At 44.0% G+C, this 21,468-nt stretch overlaps 1 protein-coding gene across 4 annotated transcripts in view; it reads right to left on the reverse strand.

The window, feature by feature from the left end:
* Positions 1 to 21,468, reverse strand: part of tjp1b (tight junction protein 1b) — an 81,299-nt gene that overhangs the window by 51,575 nt on the left and 8,256 nt on the right. For all 4 annotated transcript variants that reach the window (XM_080436675.1, XM_080436676.1, XM_080436673.1 and 1 more), the window contains exons 2-5: positions 4,352 to 4,408; positions 3,984 to 4,108; positions 3,192 to 3,294; positions 764 to 1,103 (exon numbers count right to left, since the gene is read on the reverse strand). In XM_080436675.1, coding sequence (XP_080292801.1) covers positions 764 to 1,103; positions 3,192 to 3,294; positions 3,984 to 4,108; positions 4,352 to 4,399 — 616 coding nt within the window. In that variant the 5' untranslated portion in view covers positions 4,400 to 4,408. The remainder of the gene's footprint in view (positions 1 to 763; positions 1,104 to 3,191; positions 3,295 to 3,983; positions 4,109 to 4,351; positions 4,409 to 21,468) is intronic.

Below are 21,468 nucleotides of genomic sequence, written 5' to 3' on the forward strand. Positions count from 1 at the left end.
GTGTACCTGTCCTAAATGTAACTGTTTAACAGTCCTACACTGTGTTCCTGTCCTAAATGTAACTGTTTAACAGTCCTACACTGTGTTCCTGTCCTAAATGTAACTGTTTAACAGTCCTACACTGTGTTCCTGTCCTAAATGTAACTGTTTAACAGTCCTACAGTGTGTACCTGTCCTAAATGTAACTGTTTAGCAGTCCTACAGTGTGTTCCTGTCCTAAATGTAACTGTTTAACAGTCCTACAGTGTGTTCCTGTCCTAAATGTAACTGTTTAACAGTCCTACAGTGTGTTCCTGTCCTAAATGTAACTGTTTAACAGTCCTACAGTGTGTTCCTGCCCTGTAAATGTCCCTGGTTATGGCAAAGGGCCATAACCAAATGAACCTGTACAACCCAGCAATGAGCTTGGATATCACTAAGGTATAATTAAGGTATTATTGCTGCTTCTGGTTCTGTCGGTAAGTCTCAAATCCTAGAGACCAGGATTACTGCATGTTTTTGTGAGGGTACCTACCCTAGGAGACACAGGGAGAACATGCAAACTCCACACAGAAAGGCCCTTTCACCAACCCCACCTAGGGTATGGGCACTGATGACGCGGAGGAGAGGACACGCCCCCAGCGCCCACAGTGTCCCCGGCGGGAATCGAACCCAGGACCTTCTAGCTGTGAGGCGACAGCGCTACCGACTGCGCCACTGTGTCCTTAACCTTGGCCCCTGCACTGTACTTACTGTACTTACTGTACTTTCATGTGAGGCTTACCTTCATTCTTGCGGGACTTGACAAGAGTGACCTTGGCGGGCCGCGGGGGGAAGTTGTGCGACCGGCGGTCCGACCGCGGCGAGAGGCTCCTCTCCCGCGAGCCGCTCCTCTCTCGGTCTCGGTCCCGGTCCCGGTCTCGGTCTCGGTCCCGGTCCCGCCGGCTGCCGCTGCGCCCGCTACGCCTCCCGCCGACCCCCAGGCTGCTGTAGGCGGCACTGCGCCCGCTGCGTGTCTCGTAGATCTCCTCGTCGTAGCTGTCCTCCTCCTCGGCCTCCGACATGGTCTCTCTCTCCCCCAGGCGGCTCAGAGGAACGTGGACCTTCCTCTTCCGTCTGATGGTCTGAGAGACGGACAGAGTGTAAAGTAACTAAGTACATTTACTCAGGACCTTCCTCTTCCGTCTGATGGTCTGAGAGACGGACAGAGTGTAAAGTAACTAAGTACATTTACTCAGGACCTTCCTCTTCCGTCTGATGGTCTGAGAGACGGACAGAGTGTAAAGTAACTAAGTACATTTACTCAGGACCTTCCTCTTCCGTCTGATGGTCTGAGAGACGGACAGAGTGTAAAGTAACTAAGTACATTTACTCAGGACCTTCCTCTTCCATCTGATGGTCTGAGAGACGGACACAGTGTAAAGTAACTAAGTACATTTACTCAGGACCTTCCTCTTCGGTCTGATGGTCTGAGAGACAGACAGAGGAAACAGTGGCTGTACATCACGCTCAATGCACGTGCACACATAGACATGAAAGGGGGCTTGAGCCCCTGCCCAAATGACCCGTCGGTAAAAAGGTGCCCTCTCCACACTGAAAAGAAGAAAGAAAAAAAATGCCCCTAGCGGCCTAACGGTAAGGCCGACGGAAATGGCAGTGGATGTGTTGGATGCAGCTCAAAGTGAACTTTCCTCAGGTATCTAGTTTGTCACCGTCCGACCTTTCTAGCCCGTGTTATTAAAGGAAAAAAGGCGACAATGGCCAAAACTCAATCGACAATCGGCGATCGAAAATTGGCGAAAGTGGCCGTTTTCAAGATGTTTTGGCCATCATCTCTGTAACAGAAGGTCCAATCTGCTCAGTTCAAAGCTTGTTGTGTGCGTGACTTTGAGGGCATTAAGCATGCAATGATTCCTTTTATTTTTTGGGGGATTTTTGGGCCTAAAAGTATAGTAATTGTTCGTAAAAAAAATCCAATGGGTGCCCTTTTGAAATTCCAGCCCCTGCCTCTTCAAATCCTTCTGCACGTCCCTGCACTCAAACAAAACGCCTCGTCGCCGCCTGGTTCTGTGTGACGTCAGTAATTACGTTTTAACTCATTGACTGCCGTTGACGAGTACACTCGTCATTTCACACCGCCAACTCCTCAATTTGACGAGTCACTCGTCAACTTGACGAGTCACTCGTCAAGTGGTGTTTTCAGTGGTTTACGCTAGAGGGCGCTGTTCCGTAGCCTGTGAATCATGATGATGATGATGAAGAGCACAGCCAACGATCACGTGATCACAACAAAATGGAGTTGGTTTTGTTTAGTATTATAGGATTTATAAAAATCTAGTTTCCTCTGCTCTCTGTTGCCTTTTTTGCAAAAACAAGCCCCATAACTAATCGCGGTAGCAGACATTTCTTTCCTCCGATTCTGAGATTCTGAGACCCCCCCTACGTCTATGACACCTCCTACGTCTATGAGACCCCCCTACGTCTATGAGAACCCCCTACGTCTATGAGACCCCCCTACGTCTATGAGAGCCCCCTAAAGTCTATGAGACCCCCCTACGTCTATGAGACCTCCTACGTCTATGACACCTCCTACGTCTATGAGACCCCCCTACGTCTATGAGACCCTCCTACGTCTATCAGACCCCCCTACGTCTTTTAAAGCCATCAGCGGGTGGATTGTTGTGAAGAAGAAAAAAAAATCTATGATTTTTCAAAAGTTCGTGAAAACGCTCGGAATGGCTGGTAAGGGCAGCCATAGAGGATGTTTTAACTCTGGCAGTCAATGAGTTAATATTATATGATAAATATTTCCTCCAGTGTTGGAAAGGGAATCTAATGCAATTGAGTAACTTGAAAAGCGCTCTATAAAGAAAATATGTTTCATTAACACAGTCAAGCGACTGAATTGAATGAAATAGCGTCTCCTGCTGTGTCCTGTATTAGTCTGTATGCACACCATGCATACAGACTGGATGCAAATCTGGAGCAAAAGATACTTTTTTTTCATCGTTTTCGAGACAAATTCCGTAGAGGAAAAAGGAGGGGGTTTCACAAACACATGGTAGATCACAGACGTTCAAAGGACAAAAAGGAACTACGGACGTCACACAGAGCTTAGAGGAAAGCAGACGTAAGACATTTCTAGATGATAAACAGTACATACACAGGTTTATAGACGCTTCTAGATGACATACAGGTTTACAGATACTTACTATCTTAGCGTTCTTGCCACTCTTGCGGAGCTGCTGTACGGCGTACGCATGCTCCACGTTGTCCATGGACACAGTGTTGACCATGACCACTCTGTCATTCTCCCTGGACACACAAAAAACATTCATTCACACAACAGTAATGCTACATCCTTTTATACAATATGTTGTGGGGGGGGGGGGCTGAAAACCTGGAGGACCCCTGGCTTAAGGGGTTCAAACTTGGTTGAAGTTGGTTTAGCGATAGCAACACTGTCCATGGTGCTGAACCCATTAAGACCGGGAACGCATCTGTGTCAGAGTGCAAAATCGTGACAAATTGTGCAAATCTTTCAATATGTATATATGTTTTAAAGCGTGTGTAACTCTAATCTTTGCTTCAGTTTTATTTTTTGTAAACGTATGTTGCTATAACATCACTGGTTCTCAAACCTTTTTTCATGTGAAGGACCCCCACAATGATATGTATTTGTCCGCGGACCCCCATCTCAAAATATTTTGTTCCGGGGACCCCCCCAGAAGCAAAGATTTGAGTAAAAAATGTATATATATTCAAAGATGTGCACCGATTTTCACGATTTTTCAAAAATAGCAGATCTACAAGCTCATAGAATTAGCTTGTATATCTGCTGTTTTTGAATAGCCAAAGAAATGGGTTAAAAGGCAGGTGTTTGTATCAGAGGAGTGCATTGAGCAGATCAACACACACACACACACACACACACACACACACACACACACACACACACACACACACACACACACACACACACACACACACACACACACACTTACTGTAGCAGGCCTTCTGCAGGGCCACCCTTCAGGACATCTGAGATGACGATGGAGGTCTCTCCACTCTGAAAATGAGGGTTATCTCGACCTCCTGAGATGGCGATGCCAAAGCCAAACCCTGGTGCCTGCACACAAAATACACACACACACATAAACACACACACACACACACACACACATGAACATCACTATCCCTTATAGGCACTTTGTAATGTCTGTCTGACTGACCTGGCAGTGTTTATATCCTTGGTACAAGGCATTCTTACGCTTCTGTTTATGTGGACATAAATACATATTTCAAATCTGTGTGTGTGTGTGTGCGTGTGCGTGTGCGTGTGTGTGTGTGTGTGTGTGTGTGAGACACCTACCCTGTGTAGTGTTACAGTGTGCTGTTCCCATATGACTGTCTCCTCCATCGCTGCACTCTGAAACACACAGACATGAAGAACACGTTATATTATTACTAGTCCATACCCGGTGAAGTGCGCAGGCCAAAGTATTTGCAAACCTGGGGTTCTCCCGCGGCCCGTCGCGTATCAGGGATGGAAAGTGACTTTGTACTTGGTACCTGCAACACTTCCAACATACGCACGTCCCGTCGCCGCGTCGTGGATGCACAGCGAACACACACACGGCCGGACACGCACATGCGCGCTTCCTGTCGCCACGTCGTGGACCCACAGCGAACACACACCCGCTCATAAACAGTTCCAACACACACACACACGCACACACACACACACACACACACACGTCCGGACCCGTCGCACCTGGATTCCAACATTGCGTGTGGGTTTACAAGTCCACCTTGTGGAGGTTTACAAGTCCACCTTGTGAAGGTTTACAAGTCCACCTTGTGGAGGTTTACAAGTCCACCTTGTGGAGGTTTACAAGTCCACCTTGTGAAGGTTTACAAGTCCACCTTGTGGAGGTTTACAACTCCACTTTGTGAAGCCTTACTGTAGGTTCTCAAGACACTACAGTATGTACAAAACTCTGCTGCCCGCCTCCTCACCAGAACCCCATCCAGAGACCACATCACCCCAGTCATCCTCACCAGAACCCCATCCAGAGACCACATCACCCCAGTCATCCTCACCAGAACCCCATCCAGAGACCACATCACCCCAGTCCTCCTCACCAGAACCTCATCCAGAGACCACATCACCCCAGTCCTCCTCACCAGAACCCCATCCAGAGACCACATCACTCCAGTCCTCTAGACCTTCACTGGCTCCCAGTCAAACACAGACACTAATCACTGCCTACAAAGCCCTGAACAACCAGGCTAAAGAAACCAACCTATGGAACTCACAGCTCACATCAGAAATGCCCCCCCCCCCCACGTTTAAAACCACACTCAAAACCCACCTTTTCAGACTGGCGTTCCCTACCTAATCATAATCCCCTTTAGTTTTGACCCCTAATAAAGTAGTTTTTATTCTGTTTCTGTAAAGCGGCTTTGAGTACCTTGTTTGTATCATTAATATTATTATTTATTAAGGACAGAATGGAGTGGTGGAGCGACAACAGGACAGAGGGACAGTGTTTTACGCACGGTACATTCTACTACAGCATGTACGGTATCTCATGACCCAGACATTCTACTACAGTATTTACGGTACCTCATGACCCAGACATTCTACTACAGTATTTACGGTATCTCATGACCCAGACATTCTACTACAGTATTTACGGTATCTCATGACCCAGACATTCTACTACAGTATTTACGGTATCTCATTGCCCAGACATTCTACTACAGTATTTATGGTATCTCATGACCCAGACATTCTACTACAGTATTTACGGTACATTCTACTACAGTATTTACGGTATCTCATTGCCCAGACATTCTACTACAGTATTTACGGTATCTCATGGCCCAATGTTGCCAAGCAGCCAAAGCAAGTCAACCTCATTGAAGCCAAGCCTTTGTGTTCATGAGTCATGCGTTGTTTACGGTCTTAGAGCCAGGATCCAACCTATGGTTGTGGGGCCCGTCTGTGGGCCGGGTTCCAAGCGCTAGCTAACGTCTGCTATGGTGGGGGAGGGGGGGCCGCTGACCGCAAGTGTCTCCGGAACCTCTTGGCTGAGCAGCAACAGCTTATGGAGGCTGGTGATGGTGACACACACACAAAGGAATTCCCTCTGTCCTTTCACACTAAACACAAAGACACTTCTGAATATTAACACGTTTGCTGGAAACCACGGCTGAACGGCTGGAAAAGGAGACTCCGGGTGGCAGTGGTGACCAGTGTTGTAAAAACTGCTCCTTTGCAGCAGAGCATTTACTACTGAAATGAATGGTGCACACGCGCACACGCACGCACGCACGCACGCACGCACGCACGCACGCACGCACGCACACACACACACACACACACACACACACACACACACACACACACACACACACACACACACACACACACACACACACACACACACACACACACACACACACAGCTCCAGTCTAATCCAATGTGATGTGTTCTTGGCACACTCTTGCAGGGCCTGTGGTTATTTTCAAAAATAAGACTTTGAAGTTGGGGCAGGTGGCAGGCGAGGCAATGAAGAGAAAAACAAACAAACAAAAGAAAAGGTTTTTATTTGACGTCAGCGTGAGACTACATGTATGTATGTTCAGGACTACATGAGACAACATGTATGTATGTACAGGACTACATGAGACAACATGTATGTATGTTCAGGACTACATGAGACAACATGTATGTATGTACAGGACTACATGAGACAACATGTATGTATGTACAGGCCTACATGAGACTACATGTATGTATGTACAGGCCTTTTTCATCTTTTACTAATTTAAAGACTACATGTATGTATGTACAGGCTTTTTTCATCTTTTACTAATTTAAAGTTGCAATAAATAAATAGTTTTTGGCCTTTTAACTAGTTTAATAAAGTTGTTTATTTTGTTTTGTTGTAAAGCGACTTTGAGTACAGAGAAAAGCGCTATATAAATGTGATGTGTTATTATTATTATTATGGTATAATATCATAGTATCATGGATCGGGGTGAGGCACAACCACAATCTTATTCCATTCTGACCGCTGTGGAACAGAGAAGCTATAAATAGAGCTCATTAATAGTGTTGTGTGGAAGCCTCAGGCCTGCAGTGGGGATGGTGGAGATGCTGAAATGCCAAGAATCTACTAAAACACCATGTAACTCATGAGTCTGACTGTGTTTCTGAGTACGCACTGATCATTTACACACTGTGTTTACACACTGTGTTTCTAAGGACGCACTAATCATTTAGACATACATATATATTTTTTACCTACATTTTTATCCCACTATTTTTGTAACCCATTTTTTCATCCAGTGTCAATTGCCTATGTAATCCTGGGCGCTCCATTTGCCAACCCAGGGAGAGCCCAGAACTGAGCTCATGCCTCCTTCAATGCATGAGGAGCTAGCTGAGCTGAGCTGAATACAGTTATTAGCCATCATTCATTTCTATAAGTCATGTTTTCTAGGATGAGGCCTGAAACGTGACCATTCTACTGTCCAAGCATCAGTTGTCATAAAGGTTTGCAGGTATTTCTTGATCAGTGTAAAAAACACAAGAGGAACTTCACAATACTGATGTGATCCATGACTTTGGAGACAGGAGTATTTATTCATGTATTTGTTTGTTTGGTAATAAGTGAAATAGACATTTAATCCAATGTAAGCTTTTCAAAATTGCTTGAAATTCTTTGCACTTTCTGACAAAATATGGGTCAAAAAATGTTTAATCTGTCTGTGGGCGCCTCCTCTGGGAGGTGGTCTGGCATGTGGCCTCCTCCCTGCTGGACCACCTCCTCGGGGAGGTGCAGGGACACCCAGCAGGGAGGAGCCCACAGGACAGACCAAGGAGCAGATGGGAGGGGGGGGGGGGGGTATCGGGTACTGGCCTGGGAACGCCTTGGGATCCCCCTGTAAAGGTAGCTCTCCACCAAACAGATTACTACAGATTACTACAGACTACAACAAACTACTACAGACTACTACAGATAACTACAGACTACTACAGATAACTAAAAACTACAACAGACTACTACAGACTACTACAGATAACTACAGACTACTACAGATAACTACAGACTACTACAGATAACTACAGACTACTACAGATAACTAAAAACTACAACAGACTACTACAGACTACTACAGATAACTACAGACTACTACAGATAACTACAGACTACTACAGATAACTACAGACTACTACAGATAACTACAGACTACTACAGATAACTACAGACTACTACAGATAACTACAGACTACTACAGATAACTACAGACTACTACAGATAACTACAGACTACTACAGATAACTACAGACTACTACAGATAACTAAAAACTACAACAGACTACTACAGACTACTACAGACTACTACTGATTACTACAGATTACTACAGACTGGCAGTCGGATGAAGTCGGCAGGTCAGTCGGTTGGAAGGTGTGAAAAAAAGGTTGCTGAATGAACCTGAGAGCTGACACCGACAGACAGCTACTATGGTGCTATGTATGTATGTATGTATGTATGTATGTATGTATGTATGTATGTATGTATGTATGTATGTATGTATGTATGTATGTATGTATGTATGTATGTATGTATGTATGTATGTATCTATGGCTACTATGTATGTATGTATGTATGTATGTATGTATGTATGTATGTATGTATGTATGTATGTATGTATGTATGTATGTATGTATGTATGTATCTATGGCTACTATGGTACTATGTATGTATCTATGGCTACTATGGCACTATGTATGTATGTATGTATGTATGTATGTATGTATGTATGTATGTATGTATGTATGTATGTATGTATGTATGTATGTAATGTATGTATCTATGGCTACTATGGTACTATGTATGTATGTATCTATGGCTACTATGGTACTATGTATGTATGTATGTATGTACAGTATGTATGTATGTATGTATGTATGTATGTATGTATGTATGTATGTATGTATGTATGTATGTATGTATGTATGTATGTATGTATGTATGTATGTATGTATGGCTACTATGGTACTATGTATGTATGTATCTATGGCTACTATGGTACTATGTATGTATGTATGTATGTATGTATGTATGTATGTATGTATGTATGTATGTATGTATGTATGTATGTATGTATGTATGTATGTATGTATGTATGTATGTATGTATGTATGTATGTACAATATGGTACTACGGTACTATGGTGCTAACAATATCCTATCCGGCTTGATGTCTTTTTCAACAACAAGCTACTGCTATCCAACGCTTCCCTACAAATTGCGACCGGACGTGACAGTGTACCCACCACCCATTCAACAGCCGATTTAACAGTGTACCCACTGACCATTCAACAGCAGATTTAACAGTGTACCCACCGCCCATTCAACAGTAGATTTAACAGTGTAGCCACCACCCATTCAACAGCAGATTTAACAGTGTACCCACCGCCCATTCAACAGTAGATTTAACAGTGTACCCACCACCCATTCAACAGCGGAATTAACAGTGTGCCACCGCCCATTCAACAGCAGATTTAACAGTGTACCCACCGCCTATTCAACAGCAGATTTAACAGTGTACCCACCACCCATTCTACAGCAGAATTAACAGTGTACCACCACCCATTCTACAGCAGATTTAACAGTGTACCCACCGCCCATTCAACAACAGATTTAACAGTGTATCACCGCCCATTCAACAGCAGATTTTCGGCAACAGACGCTTGCAGATCAAAAATTGCAGATCAACAAACTCACAATGCTTAGTGACATGGTATGAGGTGTTGGAGAGGGTGGTGGTAACCACCTTGGTACGGGGGGCTCTAACTGTGGAGGGTAACCACCTTGGTACGATGGGCTCTCACTGTGGAGGGTAACAACCTTGGGGTCTAAGCTCTGTGGGGTGCAGCGCTCTGCCCTTCAGCCTGGAAGCAGGTTTCATCCCCTCTGCCGTTAGGCTCCTTATAATAAACACAACCCCCCTAATAACTGATCCACCTCACCTGGTCCACACACACACACACACACACACACATAGTATGTACTCATAATGGTTAGGTCACTACATAGTATGTACGCACTACGCAGGTTAGGTCACTACACAGTATGTACTCATATAGGTTAGGTCACTACATAGTATGTACTCATAATGGTCACTACATAGTATGTACTCATATAGGTTAGGTCACTACATAGTATGTACTCAGGTTAGGTCACTACACAGTATGTACTCATATAGGTTAGGTCACTACATAGTCATAATGGTTAAGTCACTACAGAGTATGTACTCATAATGGTTAGGTCACTACACAGTATGTACTCATAATGGTTAGGTCACTACTCAGTATGTACTCATATAGGTTAGGTCACTACATAGTCATAATGGTTAGGTCACTACACAGTATGTACTCATAATGGTTAGGTCACTACACAGTATGTACTCATAATGGTTAGGTCACTACACAGTATGTACTCATAATGGTTAGGTCACTACACAGTATGTACTCATAATGGTTATGTCACTACACAGTATGTACTCATAAAGGTTAGGTCACTACACAGTATGTACTCATAATGGTCACTACATAGTATGTACTCATATAGGTTAGGTCACTACACAGTATGTACTCATAATGGTTAGGTCAGTACACAGTATGTACTCATAATGGTTAGGTCACTACACAGTACTCATAATGGTTATGTCACTACACAGTATGTACTCATAATGGTTATGTCACTACACAGTATGTACTCATCATAATGGTTAGGTCACTAAACAGTATGTACACATAATGGTCACTACATAGTATGTACTCATATAGCTTAGGTCACTACATAGTCATAATGGTTAGGTCACTACACAGTATGTACTCATATAGGTTAGGTCACTACATAGTCATAATGGTTAGGTCACTACACAGTATGTACTCATAATGGTTAGGTCACTACACAGTATGTACTCATAATGGTTATGTCACTACACATTATGTACTCATAATGGTTATGTCACTACACAGTATGTACTCATAAAGGTTAGGTCACTACACAGTATGTACTCATAATGGTTAGGTCACTACACAGTACTCATAATGGTTAGGTCACTACACAGTACTCATAATGGTTAGGTCACTACACAGTATGTACTCATAATGGTTAGGTCACTACACAGTATGTACTCATAATGGTTAGGTCACTACACAGTATGTACTCATAATGGTTAGGTCACTACATAGTAGTATGTACTCATATAGGTTAGGTCACTACATAGTATGTACTCATAATGGTCACTACATAGTATGTACTCATATAGGTTAGGTCACTACATAGTATGTACTCATATAGGTTAGGTCACTACATAGTATGTACTCATAATGGTTAGGTCACTACACAGTATGTACTCATAATGGTTAGGTTACTACAATGACTGCACATTTGATTTGGCATGTAAGACACTGGTTCTCAAAGTGGGGTCTGGGGACCCCAGGGGTCCTTGACGGGCTGCAGCGGGTCCCCAGCAAAACGAGGAAGAAGTTACACACGTCTTAAGCCCTATTTTATTTTCTATAGGCTTACAAGAGCGTCACATCAAACTTGTACATCTGCTATTTTTTTGAAAAATGTTGACAAATCTTCTCTTCTGGGCTTGACATGAGAACCACTGATATGAGAGAAAGAGGGAGATGCAGAATGACCTCACAATAGCAGCAGTTCTACATGAATGGTCTCTAGGCCAGTGGTTCTCAAAGTGGGGTCTGGGGACCCCCCAGGGTTCCTTGAGAATTATTTCAAAAGATTTTCATAAACAAAAAATTAATCAAAAATGTTCAGAAATGTCAAAAAAAATATTCAAATGAAAATCGAAGACTACTTTCTTTTTTTTAAAGTAGTGTAAATAGCAGATCTACAAGAGCTCACAACGTGTCGCGGTTGTCAGCTTGTAGATCAGCTATTTTCACTAGTTTTGGGTCTTGAGCTAAAAAGATTGTGAACCACTGCTATAGACGGCTGGACAATTCTGTACTCCTAAAAACAGAATATTCTCTTACGGGGGTCCCCCTGGCACTACATGTCTTATGGAGGTCCCCCTGGCACTACATGTCTTATGGAAGTCCCCCTGGCACTACATGTCTTATGGAGGTCCCCCTGGCACTACATGTCTTATGGGGGTCCCCCTGGCACTACATGTCTTATGGGGGTCCCCCTGGCACTACATCTCTTATGGGGGTCCCCCTGCCCTGGCACTAAATGTCTTATGGGGGTCCCCATGGCACTACATCTCTTATGGGGGTCCCCCTGGCACCACATCCCTTATGGGGGTCCCATCTGGTCCCTGTGCTGGCACCAGGTCTTTTCAAACGGTGGGTCCCTGTCTGACATGAACATACTTGGTAGTATTATATTATAATAGTATATTATAGGTATTATTATATTCTTAGGATTAGGAGGATACTTACAGCAGTTCATCCCGATCGTCAGAAAACACACACAACCCGGCAGCGCACCGCGTCACACACACACACACACACATACACCCACACATACACACACACGGTGCCACACGCACGGCATCCTTCTGGGTTCATGTCTTCACGCTGTGGTGTTGTCCCTCTCTACATGTACACACATCTAACTACACATTCAAGCCATTAAGACAAACGCTACGCTAACGGCTAAGCTCACATGGCTCTTCTTCTTCCTCCAGTCCAGAGCGTATAGAAGTGCAGGCTCTGCAGTTCCTCGGCTCCCAGTGAAACATCCATCCTCCGCAGTATAAAGTGCTGTATCGGACTTAACCCCGTCAGTGCCAGACCGAGCAGAGCGGAGGAGAGGAGAGATGTATGTGTAGCCAGAGCCCCTCCCCCCCGGGAGGAGAGCCCCTCCCCCCCAGGAGGAGAGCCCCTCCCCCCCAGGTGTGCTGCATTACGTTGCATACATTAGACCCTGGTCTCGCTGACATGCTGGAGGAGCACAGTGCTACCGTATAGCTAGCAGCTACACCACAGCCATGCTACTAGCTATACTACTATGTGTGTGCTATTATTTTCAAAGAGATATCCCACTATCCTGCTACAGTATAATCCTACTATGAATCCTGCTATCCTACTAATAATCCTATGGTTTTAATAACATTCTGTCCGTCATTCTGTCCGATCAACATTTTTCTCCTCTGTGGGTTGACCAATTGATCTGAACTTGCACACGGGCATTGACCATTGGCATAACATGATGACAGTGACAAAGACAAGTTTGCATTTCCCCTAAAGCTGTTTATTAGCGAGTTGTTGTTTCTCGAGTTGTTGTCGGTCCTCCCAGGCAATGGGATCGTAGTCGTGGGTTGCAGTCCCATAGCACGGATGGACGGTGGGCGGAAATGGCGGGCATGGTATGGATCGACTAGTTTCCACAAATACACAGCGTCAAATACAAACACCCACAATGCCAACTGTCTCTAACGATGAACAAGATGCAGAGCAAGGCAGAAGAAAACCATTCCATATTCAGCAGCAATGCAGAGGAAGAGGTTCTACAGATTCTCTAAAAGGAAGCCAGCGCTCTGGACTAGCATGACAACTCTAACATAATGACTGGCACTGCAGTGGCTGGTCACACGCACGCACGCACGCACGCACGCACGCACGCACGCACGCACGCACGCACGCACGCACGCACGCACGCACGCACGCACACACACACACACACACACACACACACACACACACACACACACACACACACACACACACACACACACACACACACACACACACACACACACACAGCCATCTTAACTTTCACACACATCTGCTGTCCTTTAAATGTCATCATAACACATCACAATTATCTCAAATACTCAGACTAAAATAGCAGGTGAATTTCAGCACAGAGATGTGTATCAATATATTACTAGTAGCATACTGCAACAATGTAATCAGCGCATTGCCTGCCAAAAACGTTTAAAAACGTTTTTGGCAAAAAAATTAAATAAAAAATTTAATTAAATTTCTAAAATTATTCCGTTTTTCCGTTCGTCACAAAGAACCAGGGGATAACATTTTCCAAAAAGTTGCTGCTCCATTCACTTCAATGTTAAAAAATAAACGGACAAAAAAATACAAATTTTCCTATGTCTAGGCTGTAAACATGCTGGCAGTCTGTGAGTACTATTTTTGAAAAACCCTGGCAGTTTAAGAGTTAAAAAAGCAGGCTAAAATGTGGTTTTACAGAGTGAAGCACAAACAGAGATCTGGGTGATATGATCAGGGTTTCCGGCAGGCCGCTTTAGCCTCGGCGGGGCAAAGCCTTCGTCAAGTCAGACGAGGGTAAACCTTTTACTTCCTGTCAATGGACTTCAAATTAAAGGGATATTTCACTTTCAAAAAAACTTTGGGTCATTTAAAAAACGGTCTAGGCTGGTCACAAAAGCCTGAGTAGACGATAAAATGACCCAAAGTTATTTTTAAAGTGAAATATCCCTTTATTAACTCTCTCAGTGCCACGCCCCGACATATCCCGAGTTTTTCCCGAGTACCCTCAGTGCCAGCACGAGAAATCCCGAGTTTTTACTTTTGACTGTGGTCGCGCTATTCTGTGTATTTTTCATGATCACTTTCGCTTCCTGACTACATCAGACTCACCCGGAAATGGATGTGAAAAAAAAAAATTCATTTCCGGGTCACGTTGTTTTTCTCCGTTGATTTTCGGCCAGAATAGGGAAAGTCACGGTTTTTCACACGTTATAAAAAACAAACGGAGAGGTCCACGTCTACTCTCTTTGGTCTGGGTGACGATCAGTCATCGTAGTCGTGTATTACATCGTAATTTAGCGCGATCAACGATTGTCAAAAATGTCAACATCCGGTTCTGACCGGATATGACGTGAGCCTGTTTGGGAGGGGGCGAGTGAGCCAGCGAGATCATCAATGTGTCGATTTGTTGCTCTCTACTGGTAGAACTGTATTATGGGTTTAAAACCCCAATCAGATCATTTATTTGAATGAAAAATTACAAAATTTAAAAATTTAAAAAAACGCAAATTCCTGGCAGTTTGGGAGTACTTTATGAAAATACTCTTGGCACTGAAAGAGTTAAGAGTAGTATTGGCAAAATAGGAAAATCAGTGTTTGACTTCCGGTCAGTGGACTACTGGACTTCAAAACAAAATAAGAGCGCTTTGTCAAGTTATGGGAAAGTGTTTGACTTCTGGACGGTGGAATTTAAAATAAGAGCACAGTTGGTCTGTAATATGCTGTTGCTTGTTTTTGAAGAATACGTTTTCACTGTTGCTACACAAATATAAAATAACCAAATATAGTATAGGTTACAGTAGATGGAGTCCATTTATCAGTGGTTCTCAAACTTTTTCATGTTAAGGACCCCCAAATGAATATGTATTTGGCCACGGACCCCCATCAGAAAATATTTGGTGCCAACTGACCCCCATAAAAGATTAGTTTTTTGTGTTACATTCATTTCAAGACTTACATTTTTTTTTTTTTAAATAGCTGATCTACAAGCTCACAACGTTTCGCAGTGTGATGCGTTGTGAGCTTGTAGATCTGCTATTTTCAAATAGCCAATGTACAGGGTTAAAGTAGTTAAACTGGTTCTGATGCCAAACACAATGTTGAATAGATGTGAATAACGATAGCATAATGTAGTTGTGTTTTCCATCATCACACCAACTCGTTAATATTTTGAGGGAAAAAATAAGAATGAATTAATTAATGCATTAAAACAGTGGTTTTCAACCTTTTTCATGCCAAGGACCCCTAAATTGATATGTATTTCGCCGCGGACACCCATCTGAAAATGTTTTGTGCCAGGGACCCCCAGAAGCAGAGATTTGAGTTAAAAATGTTCGCTTTAAAAATATATATATATTCAAACATATGCACACATTTTCAAGATTTTTCAAAAATAGCAGATCTACAAGCTCATAGCGCGGCACTTGGTGCGGCGCTATGAGTTTGTATATCTGCTATTTTTGAATAGCCAAAGCTAAGTGGTTAAAATGATTATGACGCTATGTTAACTAATTTCACTGGGGACCCCCTGGTACCCCCTGGTGCCCCCTCAAGGACCACTGGTTGAAAACCACTGCATTAAAACATTTGCACAGGCCTCTGCCCCTGGCCTCCCCACTGGGCTTTCCTACAGGAAACCCCGATGTGTATTTATAGGAAGCATTATAACACGGTCATATTAAAGGGACTCTAGGGTTCATGTGGTGAGAAGTACAAAAAAAACAAAAGCATAAAAGCTTCACAATGTTTTCTGAGAGGTTTTCACCTGCAATGTGTGTGTGTAATGGTTTGTATGGGTGGGCAGAGGGTCTATTTTACTGTGGAATGGTTTGTATGGGTGGGCAGAGGGTCTATTTTACTGTGGAATGGTTTGTATAGCTCCTTACACACCGGGGGCGATTTTTTCATGCGAATATTTTTTTTTTTAAAAAACCTTATAAAGTCAATGCAAGCTTCCATGGAGCGAAAAAGCGAAGCGAAAAAGTGTCTTTTAATTATTCGGAACGAGTCCAAATTTTGCGTATATTCGCCGGTGTGTAATGACCTTTAGGGTGGGCAGAGGGTCTATTTCACTGTGGAATGATTTGTATGGGTGGGCAGAGGGTCTATTTCACTGTGGAATGGTTTGTAAATGTAGTAAAAATAGCCGATCTACAAGATCACAATCCGTCGCACAGCAAAGGATTGTGAAAATGTGTGATACTTATCACACATTTTAAAATAGTGAAAATAGCTGTGCAAGCCTACAAGTACAAGCCAACAACTCGTCCCATTGTGGGCTTGTAGATCTAGTATATCCACAATTTGTCGCAGTAGGAAGTATACTGGGCTATACTGGGGAAAACGTACCCCCCCTCCCCCAAATGGAACTCTGTCAGCCATGATAAGCTGAGAGAATGGATCCTAAAGCTGAGGCTGATGAAGGTTATCAGACCTCTGCATGAGGAGGAAGAGGAGATGTTTCCTCTTCTCACAGAGCACCGGCTTCCAACGCTATCAATGCATTGAATGGGAGATTATCACGTTTTATCAGACCATTTAATGGGCGAGTAGGTGACATTCTGACCTACCCGCGATTTATCAGACCATTCATTGGGTGTAATCAGGAGATACTACTGGCCTACCGGAGGCAGAGCAGTCCCCACAACATGATTTATTATTCTGTGCCTATCAGTACATAACTCGAACGGTGCTGGGTAGGCTCAAGTGAACGTCGCGAACGGCAACTCGCTCGCTTTAGCTCGCTCGGTGCCTCCGTCATGCCAACACCCAATGAATGGTCTGATAAATAGCGGGTAGGTCAGTATGTCCTGAAAACACCCAATGAATGGTCTGATAAAAGGTGATAATCTCCCATTCAGTGCATTGATAGCATCCGAATGTGGTGCACAGAGAGCTGATGGATGCAGCTGACAGTCTGCTCTTTCACATGATGTGATTTATGATCTCAGGTTGAGCAGGTGTGGTGTGGTGTAGTGTGGTGTGGCGTGGCGTGGCGTGGCGTGGCGTGGCGTGGCGTGGCGTGGCGTGGCGTGGCGTGGCGTGGCGTGGCGTGACGTGGCGTGGCGTGGCGTGGCGTGGCGTGGCGTGGCGTGGCGTTGCGTTGGTGTAGAGAGAAAAAAAAGGTGGCCTACTACTATAGACGAGACGGGATGTTTTCGTTTTACCAAAACAAACAGTGTAAAAACACCAAAACACAGCAAGAGGACAATGTGTTTGCCAGGTAAACACCACCACCACACTACTGTAGTGTGTTTCTATAGGTAAACACCACCACACTACTGTAGTGTGTTTCTATAGGTACACACCACCACCACCACACTACTGTAGTGTGTTTCTATAGGTACACACCACCACCACACTACTGTAGTGTTTCTATAGGTAAACACCACCACACTACTGTAGTGTGTTTCTATAGGTAAACACCACCACACTACTGTAGTGTGTTTCTATAGGTAAACACCACCAACCACACTACTGTAGTGTGTTTATATAGGTAAACACCACCCCACTATTGTAGTGTGTTTCTATAGGTAAACACCACCACACTACTGTAGTGTGTTTCTATAGGTAAACACCACCAACCACACTACTGTAGTGTGTTTCTATAGGTAGACACCACCACACTACTGTAGTGTGTGTCTATAGGTAGACACCACCCCACTATTGTAGTGTGTTTCTATAGGTAAACACCACCACACTACTGTAGTGTGTTTCTATAGGTAAACACCACCAACCACACTACTGTAGTGTGTTTCTATAGGTAGACACCACCACACTACTGTAGTGTGTTTCTATAGGTAAACACCACCACACTACTGTAGTGTGTTTCTATAGGTAAACACCACCACACTACTGTAGTGTGTTTCTATAGGTAAACACCACCAACCACACTACTGTAGTGTGTTTCTATAGGTAGACACCACCACACTACTGTAGTGTGTTTCTATAGGTAAACACCACCACACTACTGTAGTGTGTTTCTATAGGTAAACACCACCACACTACTGTAGTGTGTTTCTATAGGTAAACACCACCAACCACACTACTGTAGTGTGTTTCTATAGGTAGACACCACCACACTACTGTAGTGTGTGTCTATAGGTAGACACCACCCCACTATTGTAGTGTGTTTCTATAGGTAAACACCACCACACTACTGTAGTGTGTTTCTATAGCTAAACACCACCAACCACACTACTGTAGTGTGTTTCTATAGGTAGACACCACCACACTACTGTAGTGTGTTTCTATAGGTAAACACCACCACACTACTGTAGTGTGTTTCTATAGGTAAACACCACCACACTACTGTAGTGTGTTTCTATAGGTAAACACCACCAACCACACTACTGTAGTGTGTTTCTATAGGTAGACACCACCACACTACTGTAGTGTGTTTCTATAGGTAAACACCACCACACTACTGTAGTGTGTTTCTATAGGTAAACACCACCCCACTATTGTAGTGTGTTTCTATAGGTAGACACCACCACACTACTGTAGTGTGTTTATATAGGTAAACACCACCACACTACTGTAGTGTGTTTCTATAGGTAAACACCACCACACTACTGTAGTGTGTTTCTATAGGTAAACACCACCAACCACACTACTGTAGTGTGTTTCTATAGGTAGACACCACCACACTACTGTAGTGTGTGTCTATAGGTAGACACCACCACACTACTGTAGTGTAGAGGGTAGCATGGGTCCACCCGGACCCGAACCGAGAACCGAACATTTTCGGGTCCAAAAATATTAACTTGTCCGTCGGGCAGGGTCGGATCGGTTCCAATTTCCACAGGGCTTGGTCGGATCCATTTGAAATGGATAGACCTGTATGGACCCGTGAGGACCCGAGCTTTATAAAAATAAACAATAAATATATATATATCTATGTATGTTTTGTAATTGTCAAAATCTACAAAGTAACTAGTAACTAATGTTTTCAAGTACTCAGTGTTACAATGCTGATTTGGTATGTGGTTGCACTGTATTTTAATGACGTGACGCCCACGTCGCTTAACACCTACAACAGGACAGGTCACACAATGGACAATTGATATGCATCTAGGCTCATTCCTATGTTAATTTATAGGTTGAGCTGGGGGGATATGAAAGTCTGTGAAAACATAGCTGTTCAACTTCTGCATGACGCAACGAACGGTGCTGGGTAGGCTCAAGTGAACGTCGCGAACGGCAACTCGCTCGCTTTAGCTCGCTCGGTGCCTCCGTCATGCCAACACCCAATGAATGGTCTGATAAATAGCGGGTAGGTCAGTATGTCCTGAAAACACCCAATGAATGGTCTGATAAAAGGTGATAATCTCCCATTCAGTGCATTGATAGCATCCGAATGTGGTGCACAGAGAGCTGATGGATGCAGCTGACAGTCTGCTCTTTCACATGATGTGATTTATGATCTCAGGTTGAGCAGGTGTGGTGTGGTGTGGTGTGGCGTGGTGTGGCGTGGCGTGGCGTGGCGTGGCGTGGCGTGGCGTGGCGTGGCGTGGCGTGGCGTGGCGTGGCGTGGCGTGGCGCGGCGTGGCGCGGCGTGGCGTGGCGTGGCGTGGCGTGGCGTGGCGTGGCGTGGCGTGGCGTGGCGTGGCGTGGCGTGGCGTGGCGTGGCGTGGCGTGGCGTGGCGTTGCGTTGGTGTAGAGAGAAAAAAAAGGTGGCCTACTACTATAGACGAGACGGGATGTTTTCGTTTTACCAAAACAAACAGTGTAAAAACACCAAAACACAGCAAGAGGACAATGTGTTTGCCAGGTAAACACCACCACCACACTACTGTAGTGTGTTTCTATAGGTAAACACCACCACACTACTGTAGTGTGTTTCTATAGGTACACACCACCACACTACTGTAGTGTGTTTCTATAGGTACACACCACCACCACCACACTACTGTAGTGTGTTTCTATAGGTACACACCACCACCACACTACTGTAGTGTTTCTATAGGTAAACACCACCACACTACTGTAGTGTGTTTCTATAGGTAAACACCACCACACTACTGTAGTGTGTTTCTATAGGTAAACACCACCAACCACACTACTGTAGTGTGTTTATATAGGTAAACACCACCCCACTATTGTAGTGTGTTTCTATAGGTAAACACCACCACACTACTGTAGTGTGTTTCTATAGGTAAACACCACCAACCACACTACTGTAGTGTGTTTCTATAGGTAGACACCACCACACTACTGTAGTGTGTGTCTATAGGTAGACACCACCCCACTATTGTAGTGTGTTTCTATAGGTAAACACCACCACACTACTGTAGTGTGTTTCTATAGGTAAACACCACCAACCACACTACTGTAGTGTGTTTCTATAGGTAGACACCACCACACTACTGTAGTGTGTTTCTATAGGTAAACACCACCACACTACTGTAGTGTGTTTCTATAGGTAAACACCACCACACTACTGTAGTGTGTTTCTATAGGTAAACACCACCAACCACACTACTGTAGTGTGTTTCTATAGGTAGACACCACCACACTACTGTAGTGTGTTTCTATAGGTAAACACCACCACACTACTGTAGTGTGTTTCTATAGGTAAACACCACCACACTACTGTAGTGTGTTTCTATAGGTAAACACCACCAACCACACTACTGTAGTGTGTTTCTATAGGTAGACACCACCACACTACTGTAGTGTGTGTCTATAGGTAGACACCACCCCACTATTGTAGTGTGTTTCTATAGGTAAACACCACCACACTACTGTAGTGTGTTTCTATAGCTAAACACCACCAACCACACTACTGTAGTGTGTTTCTATAGGTAGACACCACCACACTACTGTAGTGTGTTTCTATAGGTAAACACCACCACACTACTGTAGTGTGTTTCTATAGGTAAACACCACCACACTACTGTAGTGTGTTTCTATAG

This window comes from Gymnoscopelus braueri (assembly GCF_963280865.1).
Source record: "Gymnoscopelus braueri genome assembly, chromosome: 9".
In the NCBI taxonomy this organism is placed as follows: Eukaryota; Metazoa; Chordata; class Actinopteri; order Myctophiformes; family Myctophidae; genus Gymnoscopelus; species Gymnoscopelus braueri.